General features: G+C 40.9%; 1 protein-coding gene across 3 annotated transcripts in view; it reads left to right on the forward strand.

Moving 5' to 3' along the window:
* Positions 1-16,293, forward strand: part of b4galnt4a (beta-1,4-N-acetyl-galactosaminyltransferase 4a) — a 192,130-nt gene that overhangs the window by 25,821 nt on the left and 150,016 nt on the right. The window contains exon 2 of one of the 3 annotated variants that reach the window (XM_088997300.1): positions 11,825-11,895. The exons of the other annotated variants lie outside the window; for them this stretch is intronic. Coding sequence (XP_088853426.1) covers positions 11,829-11,895 — 67 coding nt within the window. The 5' untranslated portion in view covers positions 11,825-11,828. The remainder of the gene's footprint in view (positions 1-11,824; positions 11,896-16,293) is intronic. 3 annotated transcript variants of the gene reach the window in all.

A 16,293-nucleotide genomic window follows, 5' to 3' on the forward strand; every position in this document is an offset into this window, starting at 1 on the left:
GTATATATAAGAGAATTGAGAGCAAGTGTCACCACAGTTAGTCAATCAATACACTCTTGACCTTGCCACCGTCAAGAAACACATATAGGTTTTATGAGTTGTCACTTTTTTTCATTAATCGCCAATGAGAAAACCAGCCTACTTGAAATGAAATAATTATAATAATAATTTGAAACGAAATAAGTTTCTATGACGTGCTCACTGCAGTCGGCAAGACTTTGCAGGTGTGAAGATCCCATCTTTAACCTTCCAGTTCTTTTGACTGACGATTGATTGCAACCATGCGGTGTGGAATAGAGGCTGCTGTTGCCGGTAGTCCATGATAAATTTATAATGTTCCTACTCCGATTCCACATTTAACATAGAGAATATCAAGCTGTTGGTGTAAAGTGATACACAATGATTAAGATGTCCCTGAGCGGGCGAGCACAAATGCGCGCGCACACACGCACACACACACACACACACACACACACACACACACACACACACACACACACACACACACACACACACACACACACACACACACACACACACAGACACACAGACACACATTCATTTCCCTGTGTTACGCGATCTTGGCATCAGGATTTCCCCAAAAGCTGACTATGTTGTTAAATTTTAAAATGTTTGTCATATTTCCTATTAATATCAACCTTTTGTTTGGAACACACTAAGCAAAAAGAAGTAATTTTCAATTATTTTATTGTTACTGAAAACAAAACGTAATTATGTAGCCAGATGGTTTGTAATTGGTTACGGATTCAGGGTGATGGCAGTTTTGGAATGCAAAAACGAAACAACAGCATTGGAAATAATTCTATATTAAAAGGTATGAAATACATCATCCACATTATCTCCTTGTGAACGTCCGGTCTAAGCGTCTGTCAATGGAGGAGCTTTATATGCACCGCAGGTCTGCGCGTGTCTAATTTACTGTCTTCCATTAAGCTGGCATCTGAGCAGGTCAACTCACTTAACCTTTTACGAATAACATGTCCCCTCTTGCACCAAGGGGTTTCTAAGTGAGATGTAGCCATTACGGAAACCGGGCCTAGAAAGAGCCATGTTAATATTTATATCAGGCTGTTATGCAGTCTCTCCACCTGAGTATTCATTGATGCCCGTCTCGGTGACGAGAAATAATGAAGTTCCTTTTTCTTACTTGAATGTCGAGTTGACAGCTTTACACACCTAAGATTGCTCTGTGCCCACACCCGCACACATCTGCAAGTCAGTGGTTTGGTTCTATGGCCGCTGTTAGTGTCCTTGGGGATTTGGACTCTTTGGATTGTGGTTCCCCAAAGTTTATTCATCTCACAATTAAAAAGAAAACTCTTTTTGAGGTTTGTAATTTTGAGGTTTGTACTTGAGTCTGTTTAATATCTATATAAACTCGAGTTAATCAACGTGGTGAGTCCATCAAGCCCTCTTTGAGTCAGTTCGCTGTCTTTCTATGCTTAATTTGTATTTTCGTGGGCAGAGGCTTACCTTTCAACTTTTATGTAATGCCTGTTTCTGGGTCAAAATTCCTCTGCTCACAAGACAATCTCCCACTCAAGTGTGAATGCTGAAATAATGATGTCCTTGTCTCAATGTACTCATTACTTGATTGATTGTGTGTGAAATCTGCGTCTGTTTAATTGAACACAAAGCTGATATGATTGCAATAAGCCATTATTGTGTTTTATGAGTATGGTACCTTCTGCCATTTAATGGAGGAGCATAGCCAGGTTAAAAATCATCTATATTGATAATGAATGAATAATTTTCAGACGCATTAAGTGTCATTGGAAAATTTCAGTATGGCATACATGGGTGCGGCAGCACTAAGGGTAGAAATAACAAATTTGAGCTGTCAATGCCACAGTTCTTATTTGAACTTGATGACTTACAAATATTTGTCATTTCAAATCTTGCATTTTAAATTCAACTTCATTACACCTTTTTTTACTGTATAGCATTTGCATTATCTCACTAATGAGAGCCTAAAATAAAATATCATTCCTATTGAAAGTGCATTTTTCAATATTTAAGTGAATAACCACAGCTGGTAGCGACTTATTTTGGATGAATTGTTGTTGTCCACAAGAATGCAGTTGTCATTATATATATATATATATATATATATATATATATATATATATATATATATATATATATATATATATATATATATATATATATATATACAAAGGCTCCAGGCCTTGGCCAGTCGCCTAAAGAGGTACACGAAAGAGAATGAGGCCAGAAGAATAAACAGGCTGTTCGCAACACAACCTGCGAAAGTGTACGCTCAGTGGCAGGGTTCTAACAGCAGAGCAGACCCTCCAAGGCTGGAAACTGAAAGATACTGGAAAGGCATATGGGAGAAGGAGGTCGCACATAACAGCAGTGCACAATGGCTGGTGACTCTGAAAGAGGAGCACAGCAACATCCCTGAACAGAACCCAGTTACCATCACAGCGGCAGATATACAAGGAAGAGTCTCAGGTATGAAAAACTGGACGGCACCAGGCCCGGATATGGTCCACACCTACTGGCTAAAGAAACTCACAGCTCTCCACGAGCGCCTAGCAGCACAAATGAACCAGCTGCTGATGGATGGGACTCACCCAGGATGGCTAACCGACGGGCGAACAATCCTGATCATGAAGGATTCCTCAAAGGGTGCAGTTCCTTCCAACTATCGGCCAATAACCTGTCTCTCCACAACATGGAAGCTCATGTCAGGCATCATTGCGGCTAAGATAAGTGGACACATGGATCAATACATGAGCAAAGCACAGAAAGGCATTAGTAGAGATACTAGAGGTGCCAAACATCAGCTGCTGGTTGACAGAACAGTCGCTCAAGACTGCAGGTCCTGGATTGATTACAAGAAAGCATATGACTCGATGCCACACACATGGATCAATGAATGCTTGGAGTTGTATAAGGTCAACAGGACCCTGAGAGCCTTCGTTGCAAACTCAATGAGGATGTGGAAAACCACACTTGAAGCCAATGGCAAGCCACTAACGCAAGTGTCCATCAAATGTGGCATATACCAAGGTGATGCACTCTCCCCACTGCTGTTCTGCATAGGACTGAACCCCCTCAGCCAGATAATCGCCAAGACAGGCTATGGATACCGCCTCAGAAATGGAGCTACGATCAGTCACCTCCTCTACATGGATGACATCAAGCTGTATGCTAAGAGCGAAAGGGACATAGACTCCCTGATCCACACAACCAGGATCTACAGCAGTGATATCGGAATGTCATTCGGGCTGGAGAAATGTAGTCGGATGGTGACTAAGAGGGGCAAGGTAGTTCACACTGAAGGGGTCTCACTCCCTGAAGGAACAATAGCAGACATTGAAAACAGCTACAAGTACCTCGGTATACCACAGGCCAATGGCAACCTCGAATTAGCAACAAGGAAAGCGGCTACGACCAAATACCTCCAGCGGGTGAGGCAAGTCCTCAGAAGCCAGCTCAATGGCAAGAACAAGACCCGGGCAATAAACAGCTATGCCCTGCCAGTGATCAGATACCCTGCAGGAATAATAAGGTGGCCAAAGGAAGAGATTCAGACCACGGATGTTAAGACCCGAAAACTCCTCACCATGCACGGAGGGTTCCATCCCAAGTCCAGCACCCTGAGACTGTACACAAGCCGTAAGGAAGGAGGCCGGGGACTAGTGAGTGTGAGAGCCACTGTCCAGGATGAAACATCCAAGCTCCATGAATACATCAAAGAGAAGGCTCCAACGGATGATGTACTCAGAGAATGTCTCAGTCAATGGGGAACAGAGGATGAGGTGCTGGAAGAGGGACAATCATGGGAGGAAAAGCCCCTACACGGGATGTACCACCGAACCATAGCAGAAGTGGCTGATCTCAAGAAGTCCTATCAGTGGCTAGAGAGGGCTGGCCTAAAGGACAGCACAGAGGCACTCATCCTGGCTGCCCAAGAGCAGGCCCTGAACACCAGAGCCATAGAGGCAGGGATATACCACACCAGACAAGACCCAAGGTGTAGGTTGTGCAAAGAGGCACCTGAGACAATCCAACACGTAACTGCAGGGTGTAAGATGCTGGCAGGGAAAGCCTACATGGAGCGCCATAACCAGGTGGCTGGCATAGTCTACCGAATCATCTGTGCGCAGTATGGACTTGGAAACCCCAAGGTCAAAATGGGAAACACCTCCCAAGGTGGTGGAGAATGACCGAGCAAAAATCCTGTGGGACTTCCAGATACAGACTGACAAGATGGTAATGGCCAACCAACCAGATATCGTGGTCATAGATAAAGGGGAAAGGAAAGCCGTTGTCGTGGATGTAGCGGTCCCGAGTGATGGGAACATCAGAAAGAAGGAACATGAGAAAATCGAGAAATACCAAGGGCTCAGAGAGGAGCTGGAGAGAGCCTGGAAGGTAAAGGTGACAGTCGTGCCTGTGGTGGTCGGAGCACTTGGGGCAGTGACCCGCAAACTCGACGAGTGGTTGCAACAGATCCCGGGAACAACATCGAATATCTCGGTCCAGAAAAGCGCAGTGCTGGGAACAGCACGGATACTGCGCAGAACCCTCAAGCTTCCTGGCCTCTGGTAGAGGACCCGAGCTGAAATGGGGACAGACACCACTCATGGTGGGTGAGACAAGGATTTTTTATATATATATATATATATATATATATATATATATATATATATATATATATATATATATATATATATATATATATATCTCATCTCATCTCATTTTACGTACCGCTTATTCCTCATTAGGGTCGCGGGGGGTGCTGGAGCCTATCTCAGCTGTCTTCGGGCACGAGGCGGGGGGCACCCTGAATTGGTTGCCAGCCAATCGCAGGGCACACAAAGACATACAACAGTCACTCTCACACTCACACCTAGGGACAATTTGGAGTGGTCAATCTGCCTGCCATGCATGTTTTTGGAGTGTGGGAGGAAACCGGAGTACCCGGAGAAAGCACTGTGAAGCCGGTGTGCTAACCACTCGACTACCGGCCGCCCTATATATATATATATATATATATATATATATATATATATATATATATATATATATATATATATATATATATATATATATATATATATATATATATAATTGTAAATCATATTGAGTGTTGCTTGTTCTGTATCCACAAGGTGAGATAAGCCAGTGTCTTCTTGTGCTGGTCACAAGCCCGCATAAATACAGAGGGTTGTGTCAGGAAGGGCATCCGACGTAAAAGCTTGGTCAAAACACACATGCGAATCAAACCTCTGAAGATGGAGGACACTGATTCGCTGTGGCGAACCCTGGAAGGGAAAAACCGAAAGGAAAAGAAAACAATATTGAGTATGTAAGGCTGTCATTCAATTTGAAGGGAAAAAAAAAGACTTATTTGGAGGAAAACATGTCTGACAAAGTTGTTTTCATCCACAGGCTAGAGTGATTCACATTTCACCCGTGTGCAGATTTGCGGGTACGTTTCATCAACAACAAATCGCAGAGGGCACAAATTTGAGAGTAGGCTTTTTGGTCTCTCTGCAGATTAAAGTTGACAGTGCAAAACCTTTTCACTCAAAATACTAACTATGTATATTTACTCCACTCAGCTAACACACATGGAAAATGGCAACTGAGTCTTTTAATATAAAAGACAATGAACACATTTACTTTTTGTCGACCCTAAATATTTAGTTGTGATTCAGAGTGAGTGAAATTATTGCTACCATCTTATTTTCTGTTCTCCAAGCAAGGTTTATTTTATACATACTTATTTTGTTCATATAATCCGATGTGCCGCAGACGCCCTTGCTAACATCAAGGTTTATTTGACATGGCAATGTAATCACGGCCATAAAGAGCCATGAGATGACATTGAGTCAACTATGCTGTACACATTAGCGGGGAGCGGTTGGCGCTGTGTGATATAATAATCTGTTATTTGATAAAATAATGATTCTCCACTCTTTTCTATGAAACTGCAATCGTGGACTGCTGATAGCACAATTTGAGGGGGTTCATGTGGCTCGAGGTTTATTTGCAAAGCCAACCGTGTTTTAATACAATGGTGAATCCCTGTTTAGCAGAATTAGTACATCTGGTCCGATAATGAACATTTGTGTGATAGTTGTTTCACACATCACATTGGTGTTGAGAGTGATATGCGTGTCAATTGCAGTCTGCTGTTTGCTCCTTAACAGTTTTAAGAGTACTGATCATTTTGTATGCATTTTTCTTACTGCTTCTCATGCAATAGTCCAATCTATTTGGTTTGGAGAAGCCTTTTAAGTGTATTAATATAGTTTTCCGAATCTGCGCTAGCTCCACGTTCCTTCTATTTAATCTGAATTTAAATGAGGAACGTGCTGGCAGGCGGCACAGCGGTGCATATTAGATGAGTGGCACATTTATGTGAGCACCCGGCTGCACAACAGTCCCCCTGTCTCTCAGCATCAACAGGTCTTCTGAGGAGGAGGGTGGCTGTGAATGCCTCAGACAGGCTTCCATTGATTAACTATCACATATAGAAGTTAACACACATCAAATAAAAGTATTTCTTGAATTTGTGCAATATCTTTTTGGGGAACGTGACTTTCATGCAAATAAAGTTTGCTTGGCCGTGCAGAGATAAAAGGAATGTATGGGAAGATTATTTATTTTACCAAAGCTAATTCGATTACAGGTTTTATCGAACATCATGAAAAATAAATTAATGGAGCTAGATTTGGCATATCAATATAAAACTGCATTACAATATCTCATTTGCGCAAAAGCACACACACACACGCACACACACACACGCACACACACACACACACACACACACACACACACACACACACACACACACACGCATACACACACACACACACACACACACACACACACACACACACACACACACACACACACACACACACATCCCACACACACACGCCCCCCCCCCATCACATCTTTCCAGCAATTACTGTTGGAGTTTAAGTTGTTGCATCGCAACAGCAAACCCCATTGGCTGCCTTGCTGTCATGGTAACCACCTTCCCTAATTTTAGCTCTTGTGGCTGTCGCGGTAGGTCATCTTTACCTCAAACCTAAAACATTGTTTTTTGTCAAATGCTAAATTTAGTTCATAGAGTATATTCGTAGCACTTCACCATTATATTGGATATGTAAATGTTACTATTTCAACCTCAACATCAAACATGATGATTAATTTTTCTCCCCCAAAAAATTCTGCCTGTTGTTTTGAAATATGAATTACAGTTCATGCAATTGCTGTAACACCAGAGACGAGCGATACACATTTCTTCTCTTGAGTCACTGGCACGTATTTGTTGTTATGTTTGGTAAATATACCACATGCCCTATAATGGTAATTATTCATGCACATTTATTTCGGTGCTTCACATTCACTGATTTGTTTCCTGCAGATAGTTGCATGCTTTACATCAATGTTGTCACTAATTTCAAGCAATGACCTATATGAGAGTGACGATGGTAATTGAAAACCGGTTTCCTTTTGAAAGGTTTATTTTGATTACACATGGTTACTGATTAACTCAGATACAAATGTTCCCAGACGGACTGAGTGTTTGCCTGGAGTTTCTAAGATTGCAGAGGCAGTTTTAGTCACAGTCAAGCTGTTAAGAATAGTCAAGTCAATAGTCTAGCTGTTAAGATGTTGTTAAGAAGTGAGTTCTTGTGGAGTTCAGTTTTGCTTTCAGTCAAGCAAACTTGAGACATGGGAGGAATTTGGGAGGAAAGAGTTTGGTCAGATAAAAAGCTGCTTGCGTGGAAGAGTTGTCTGGTAGTGTTCAGAGCCACTGGAGGGTTTCTTTGTTCAAAGAGAGTGACTTTCAAAAGAGAGTGAACCTCATTTCCATCTCATGAGAAAGAAAAGTGGTAAATTGGAAAAAGGAGAACAGAACAAAACTACCAAAGTATTCTGTGAAAAGCAATTTCCAGGAAAGTCATGTTTTATATTTCAGATGGGCTCTTGACAGATTGAAATTCTTCAGCTACTTGGTTCAAGTGATAAAATTGTAATCCCCCACCGCCTTCCCTTGTGGCCTACAATTAATTGTACATTCAAGGAGCTTTAAACACGGGTAGAACAACCAAAACAACCACTCCACTGAGAGGTTTGTTTACTTTCCACCAACCGCTTTGCATCACAGAGAAAGATGACAGATGTGGACCGAGAAAACCTCTGCCAAATCTTTGATAGCCAGATTGTGGAGACTATACCACTGAGACAGAGAAGAAAAGCATGATATATGGAAGTCATTCAATCAGAAGCCTTTAGATTCAGGCTGTAGGACCATCTCTCCGGCCTGTCTTCCATCTTTCCTGGCTGCAACACACCTGCATCAAATGATCAGTTCATCAGCCAGCTCCTACAGATGATTTGAATCAGGTGCGTTGTGCTTGGGAGAACTAGAAAACAGGCAGGGTCAAGGAGGGCCCTTGAGGACAGACTTTGGACACCCCTGCGTTAGATGTTATGCACTGTATCATTGTGGGATCTCATGTAGAAACCAGATTCCAGTAAGAGAATTTGGGTTAAAATATTGTGTATGGGGTGGCCCGGTAGCCGAGTGGTTAGCACACCGGCTTCACAGTGCAGAGGTCGCCGGTTCGCGTCCCGGTCCGGCCTCCCTGTGTGGAGTTTGCATGTTCTCCCCGGACCCGCGTGGGTTTTCTCCGGGACCTCAGGTTTCCTCGCACACTCCAAAAACATGCATGGCAGGCAGATTGACAACTCCAAATTGTCCCTAGGTTTGAGTGTGAGAGTGACTGTTATATGTCTTTGTGTGCCCTGCGATTGGCTGGCAACCAATTCAGGGTGTCCCCCGCCTCGTGCCCGAAGACAGCTGAGATAGGCTCCAGCAACCCCCGCGACCCTAATGAGGAATAAGCGGTATGGAAACTGAGATGAAATGAGATATTGTGTATGTGTTTTTTTTTTTTAAATCACAGGTTCAATTTGCTCTGTCAAATTTTATTCCCATCTCACCTTTTCAAAGCTATCATGAGCTCTCATGAAAAATGTCTTGCATGGCTCAGGAACTTGTTGTGCTCTTCTCGGTTATACTAATGAGCAAATGAAGTTGAATCTGTGACTGCAAGAGAAATGTTTTGAACTAGCGCCACAGCTTTCTGAAACTACCCGGGAATAAGGAAGGCAGACAAATGAGTCTCCGAGTCATTTGAAAAGACCACCACTCCCTCAACGTTGTACGTGCTCCTTTTCTGGTCACCATGAGGGACTGCGTCCAATGTTTGATTGGATTAAAGATCAGTCGCAGTGGTGGCAATCGTGAGGTCTTTCATTGACTCAACAAGAACTGCATAGCAGGGTTTATCTGACCCACACAGTAAATACCACACTTAGATGACTGAGCTGCCTGGTGGGTACGACCCATTGATTAAGAGGAATTGTCTGCTATATTACGAAATCCCATCACTGACTACTGACCGCTTCACATGAGAAAGGAACCAACTTGTGGGGGATCAACTCATGATATTACTTTCTAATTTTAGTCCCAGACAAAAAAAGCACCCTGGTGTTCCATAACTTCTTTTGTGTGTCTTGGCCTGATGCACAGTTTATTATTATCACGCTGTAATTCACAAATATATACCTTGTGCCAAAATTATGATGGGAATTTAAATCCAAGGGTGTATAAACCAGTACAGGACGTATTCAACTTTATATTCATGAATTTTTCCTCAGTCTGATGGAAATAACAAATCTACTTTTTAAAGTGAATTATTTGTTTTTAATGTTATCTTTTGTGCTTCTCTGCCCTGCTGCACTTTCATCTCAGCGTTTAGGCCAACAGCAGAGGAAGCATTTGAATGAATGTTGGCACCTGCTACCATGTGCCCTGCACCCGGGGAATGGAACAGCACTGATGATTGGATGCCCATTTTTCACTGCACTGAGCACGATGTGTCAGGCGAGGATATGGCTGTGGATTGTAATTAACTTTTGGAAGGTCTTACATAGTCAAGGACTGTGTCCTTGCTAAGCAATATTCTCATGGCGATCTTATGTAGGCAAGAAGTTAGTATTTCACTGGGAAGTTTCCTAAAATAAACAACTAGAATGTGATGTAGCGTGGTCAGGGGTAGATTTACCTTGATTGCAATAAAGTGCTTTTTTTATTTTAATGATGTATTATTATGTGGAACAATGTGTAAAAACTGTAATTCCTAACTTAGTTCACGTTCTGCGAAATAATTATTTTATATGAGCAATGTAGTTACTAGCTCATGGGTGTGTAAGATACAGTGGATTTAATTGAAGCAGCTAACAGTAGCATCAAAGACAACAGTAGGAATACAACATACAGCAAAAGTAAGCTTGTGATCAATTCCTCATTGAACGCGGGGAAAATGTCCACATTTTTACGGATTAGACTAGTACTTAATGGATGAAATAGGTCATTTTTCAGAGTTATTCATGTGCATGCAGAATTGGGGGTTGCCCAACACAGGGTTTGGCGTATACCCCCATCCAACGCAAACACATAAATAAACAAGGCAACCTCTTTTTACTGCAGTTACAGAGCAAAATGGAAACTATAAAAATCTGAAAAATACACACGTATTTGACAATTTACATTCGCAAATTCAAATAAATCTAACATTTGCCAACCTCTAAAATTCTTCTCTCAAAGCAAATATCACGAGACATCCAATTCATGATCCTGTGTATGTACCACAAAGGTAGTTCGCCCAAATCATCAGGTTTAAAGAGAGTCCATGTCATAACTTCATGTACAATTCCCGCACACACTGCAATTGATAAATAAAACCAATAACCTTTGTTTTGTGTGCCACTTAGAAGCCGTAGTGGTATGAATCCAGTTGTATCCTCTGGGTTATTCCATTGGAACACACCAGGTTTGTCCACTTAGATTTCAGACCAGATTAGGTTTATTGCATCTTTGTACATAATTAAGATGAAATAGATAACTCGCCAATCATAGTGTCAAACAGAATAGTCAATGAAAAAAAACTATTCGGAATACACTGCTGCTAATTACAAAGCGCAAAGTGTGAGAAATAACGTAAGAGTGGGGGAGGTGGTCAGAAGTGTCAAAGAGGCAGCAGAACTGTAAGAGTATTGACTGCGGACGACCGTGATCCTGGTCGTGATGGGATTTGTCAGCTTCCCTGTGCTTTAGCTCACCTCTGCTCTTCACTCCTCACCTCTACAGGCGGATTTTCTTTCATAGAGTATGTGTGCAATGCGGTGCAGTATGAGCTCCGGTATTGCTTTCCTGTAAGTAATTTACAGTTTGGCAGATTTCAATCAATCATCAAGTCTTGAGTCTATGCGCTTTCTGCTGCTCTCATCGAACTTTCTTGGTTCGGTGTGAAGTGCAAAAGGTCATGTGTTTTTAAGCCAACGTTGGCCTCAAGCACACATGACACACACGCTATATATATGAGGTCCGTGAATTTGAAGTCAGCTTTCCAGATTTTTCTTTAACTAATACTCTCATGAGTAAAGTACAGTAATCTCTAAGGAAATCCATGGACCAAAAAATATTAAAAAGCTGTACTCAACAACAAAAAAAACAAAATAATAAATAATGAATGAGAAGGAGCTCATTATCGAACCTGATGTGCGGTTCAGTAAAGTAAACTCCACATAATAGTTTCAAACGTTTTCACATTTTGAAATTATCACGTCATTTTCAGTGGTCTCACACTTTTATTTCATCCTATATGTTAAAGTGGAACCCTGCTGAATTTGAATTTCAGATCAAAAATATTTTATTATTTCTCTGTCTTTTCTATAGTTTCATGACTACAATACCAAGAGGCACTATGCGAATGCTTTTGTTGAATTTTCTCTGTAAAACTGCAACATGTAAGTATATCTACATCCAACTAATCAAAGAAACTAGTTGATGTTTATCGTGTGTGTGTGTGTGTGCGCGTGTGCGCGTGTGTGTGCGTGCGTGTGTGTGTGTGTGTGTGTGTGTGTGTGTGTGTGTGTGTGTGTGTGTGTGTGTGTGTGTGTGTGTGTGTGTGTGTGTGTGTGCGCGCGCGTGCGTGCGTGTTTGTGCTTGTGTACGTACATGTTTTGGGATTATACCAGTGTTGGAATTTTTGAGAAAAGTTAATAACCAAATATTTTTTGCACTGTTATATTAATCATCATTTTTGGATTTGTGTTTAACCAATGTAAAGATCGGATTTGTTCCAATAAGTTTGATGTATTAACTCATTCACTGCCATTCACGAATTTATTCAGAAATTTAAAATATGACGTAGTGCGCTATTCCCGAATTTGTTCGGGTTTTGTTTTTTCATCCTTGGTTGCCGATAAAGTGCTGGCCATGGCCTCCGGCAATGTTTTTTTTTTTCTTTTCCACAAGGGGGCAGCATTTCCCCTCTTTCCATGTTAGCACTTTGTTCCAGCTTCAGCTGTTGTTCAAGCGCTATATTAACCAATATGTATGTATTGCATTGTATTTTGCACTCCAGTCCCATATAATTTAGGAATTAACTTTTTTTTCTGGTGAAAGAAAAGAGTCTAATTATGTTTCTAACGCTGAACTGAATGTTTATGTAGTTCTAAAACTCAATATTCTGTGGGTCCTGGAATTCAAGTGACAGTAACAAAAACCCTGGCACTGGAGTGGACATATTTTTCACGTCTGGCAGTGAATGAGTTAATATTTTACTGACATTGCCATATAATGATGTCAGCCATTTGAAACAGTACAGTACACTGTTGATCAGCATGACTTGTAAAAACAAAAATTAAAATCACCATGCAAAAAAGGCAGAATGTGTAAATCTGATCGGACCAAAATATATCCCTGACGATAGATCAATCAACCACATTTGGAGATATTTTTTTTTCTTTTATCAATTCACAGACACAGATAAATCACACAGCAATAATTTATTTATAAGAATCAAGCCAAGCAGCAATCTTAAGATTGAGACCACATTCGAGTAGTAAAAACGACTGTCTTAAAAAGGTTCTAGGTTCTTCATGAACATACTGTAAGCAACCATCTGGCACAGAAGTATTTCCTCTCATGTGAGCATAGAATGTATTGGACATGGGAGTCAACCATCTGCTGTGGTGTGTTCAAATGCAACTTTCTGGCTCGGGCACATGAGGCATGAGGTCACACCGTAGTTGGCCTCGCTTGCTGCAAGTTCCCTGACATCATTTTGGTGTGATGTTGCCTTGTGACTAATGCCATGGACAGTACATTACAATAATCCCGTCAGTTTGAACCCCCGGCTTTTTTTTCTGGGGAGAAGTACTGTTTGATGCATAGTATACTGTATACTGATTATCCTGTAATTATACAAACAGTCTATTTGTAATAGTAGTCGATCAAACATGATGTACAACTGTTCTCAGTGACTCTCTGAGGAAAGGCAGAGTCATTTATGTGGGTCACAATGCTCAAATATTAAATAGAGCATTTATATTATGTTTTTGTCGTAATTGATCACCGAGCGGCAAATGATTGCAAGTTTCTGCCTGAATGTGGATTTCACTTCGGAGTTTGTTCAAAGTTGCACACATTTGCAAATATGTTCTCAAGACATTCACAAACAGTTTTAATAGTTACAGTTGTTGTTGCCGCAATTTTTTTTGATCATGTTCATACTATAACACAGGCAAGTTTGAAGCTAAACAAGATTTGCAACTTGCTTAGACTTAATGTGTCTCCATGGATAGGTCACATGCATTACATTATCCACTATTAAATTGTCAGAATGATATAATAACAATGTATTCCACCCAAATCCATCCATTTTCTATAGGAATTTTGAAAAGTGATCTCTCTTCTAAGCTCTGTAGCACACAGTTAATCAGTGATCAAAATGGACAGGACACAACAGCTAAATTTTAACCATAGAAACAAATGTATACAGTACATGCAAAGAAGTAACTATGTTAAAAACACTTTCAATTATCTCAAACATCGTTCCATACTTATTTTCCCCATGCAGATATGCAGCCCTTGGGAACTAATTTGTTGCAAGAAGGGATGCACATACTTAAGTACAAATCCTGTTGTCTGTTGCCATGTATGGTGGGAGTGAGTTCGCCAACAAACAACAGAGGTCGCTATACGGAGGTGGCTGTTTTTATGCCACATGTTCCCTTTGTCATTAAACCCCACTCAAAATATCTCTTTTTAGTTTCCTTAAACATATGTCCCAAGCTCGGATAAATACAGAGGGTTGTGTCAGGAAGGGCATCCGACGTAAAAGCTTGGCCAAAACAAACCTGCGGATCAAACCTCTAAAGATGGAGGACACTGATTTGCTGTGGCGACCCCATCAAGGGAAAAGCCGAAAGGAAAAGAAGAAGATATGCTCTTTAAACATGCGCATTGCTACACATACAAACGTTCCTATTTTCCTCTTCAGGTAACCCACCGCGCCCTTCCGCATGTGCACCCCAATAGCAAATGACTGTTGAATATTCAGGTTGAGGGTGACATTGGACAGTTTCATTGGGAATGTGCTGGGTAATTTCTTTTGTCAGATGTGATGAAATCGTAGCTGAATCACTTGGCCGCTTTAATTTGAAAGTTGCCACACTAAATTTGCCATGTCTCACTGGATTTTGCTTTGAGGGGCTGTTTCATTCACTTTAACAACTCGTATCCAATAAGCCGCTGATAAATGATTGTAGTCTTTGCACATAAGCGTGTTCAAACTTATTTGAACAAAAATGAGTGAAATCAAGTGATAATTTGTGCACCCAACATTGTCCAACAACATCAATGCCATAATTATTTGCCAGCCGTTTGCAGACTTTGCAATTTCAGAAAATGAATAAAGCAATATATCTTTGTCAGTTTGGGTGTTTTTTTCAACCTTTTCCCAATTTATCTTTGCAGAAAATTGGCGCGAGTGGCATTACTTTATTTCCAACTATGCTGCCAATCCATCACCTTCACATTTACGTTGCCTACGATGAAACAAACCATTCTCCAAACACAGTTGTGATAACTGGTTTCCGCTGTTGCGATCTGAAAAGCTATCTGTTCTTTTCATGCCGATAGAATCAAATGTAATCTCCTGGGCCGTTCAGTGTGCCTGCATGACTAATTTTGAAAAGGTATTTTCTCTCGTTCATGCCAGAACAATTAGCAATTCAACAGCAGATTCTGCCTGCCAAGCTAATATTATTGTTTAACGGGCTGCCACTTTTTTCCCCCTAATCAAAGGTGGTTTTAAAAGCAGTAATGATGACTCTTTCCTTCTAGGACAATCATCACCTCGAATGGAGGAAATGAAAGCAGCTTTTTAAACAGTGACGTACACACCCTGTGTGGGTCTTGTTACTTTACGCTTTTGATGAGCCCTGAACCCTTCAGAAATAATTTTTATTGTGTCATGGGGGTAATTGTAAACTGAAAAAACACATTGTCTAATGTTGCTAAACATGGCCTGTAAAGAACAGAAGTTTGCAGTGGAGGAAGACAGCCCCACTATTGTCTGTCATATAGTCAACGCTGGCGCGAATGGGGACCGCTGCTCACCCGCACGAAAAAAAAAATATCCCGTGACTGTAAGGTGTCCTTGAGAGTTTTGAAAGGCGCTTAGAAATTGAATGTATTATTATTATTATTATTATTATTATTATTATTATAAAACTAGAAGCATCCATGACATCAACACTTAAGAGTTCACAGTTGTGAAGATGGAGTGTTTCTGATTGCTCTTCTTTCTCCGGTACTCAGGCTCCTACTTTCCAAAAACATGCAAGAAATAGTCATTGAAGTATCTCAGCTGGCCGTGAGTCAGAATAGGGGTGTGGATGATAATTGTTTTTTTTTACTTGCCATGTGATCATGAACCAGGGGAGTACTCGGTGTCTTACGCATAGTTGACCGGGATCTGCTCCAACTCGCCTTGACACTGGATAGGAAATTTATAAATACACAACAACTTTGTCGAATTTGAACTTCGGGATGGCATCTCTCAAAAAGTACTTGGTCAAAAATAGACATTAAAAAAATAGACAACATTATATATGAATTACTAAACTGTTCTTTGAAATTGTACATATCATTTGTAATTTTAGCTGACTAAAAATCTCGCTGCATATGTTTTTACATGTGTATTTTGTGTTTAAAAAAAGCATACATATTTTTTGGGGTCTCGTCCATTTTCTAGACCATAGAAACACAAAGATGTGCCCTGTAGATTAAAAAAAGAGAAAGAAGGAAAAAGAAAACACACAGCGCTGCACAATGGCCCAGTGGTTAGCGCATCA

This window comes from Hippocampus bargibanti, linkage group LG05 (assembly GCF_051943395.1).
Source record: "Hippocampus bargibanti isolate YZ-2025 linkage group LG05, ASM5194339v1, whole genome shotgun sequence".
NCBI lineage: Eukaryota > Metazoa > Chordata > Actinopteri > Syngnathiformes > Syngnathidae > Hippocampus > Hippocampus bargibanti.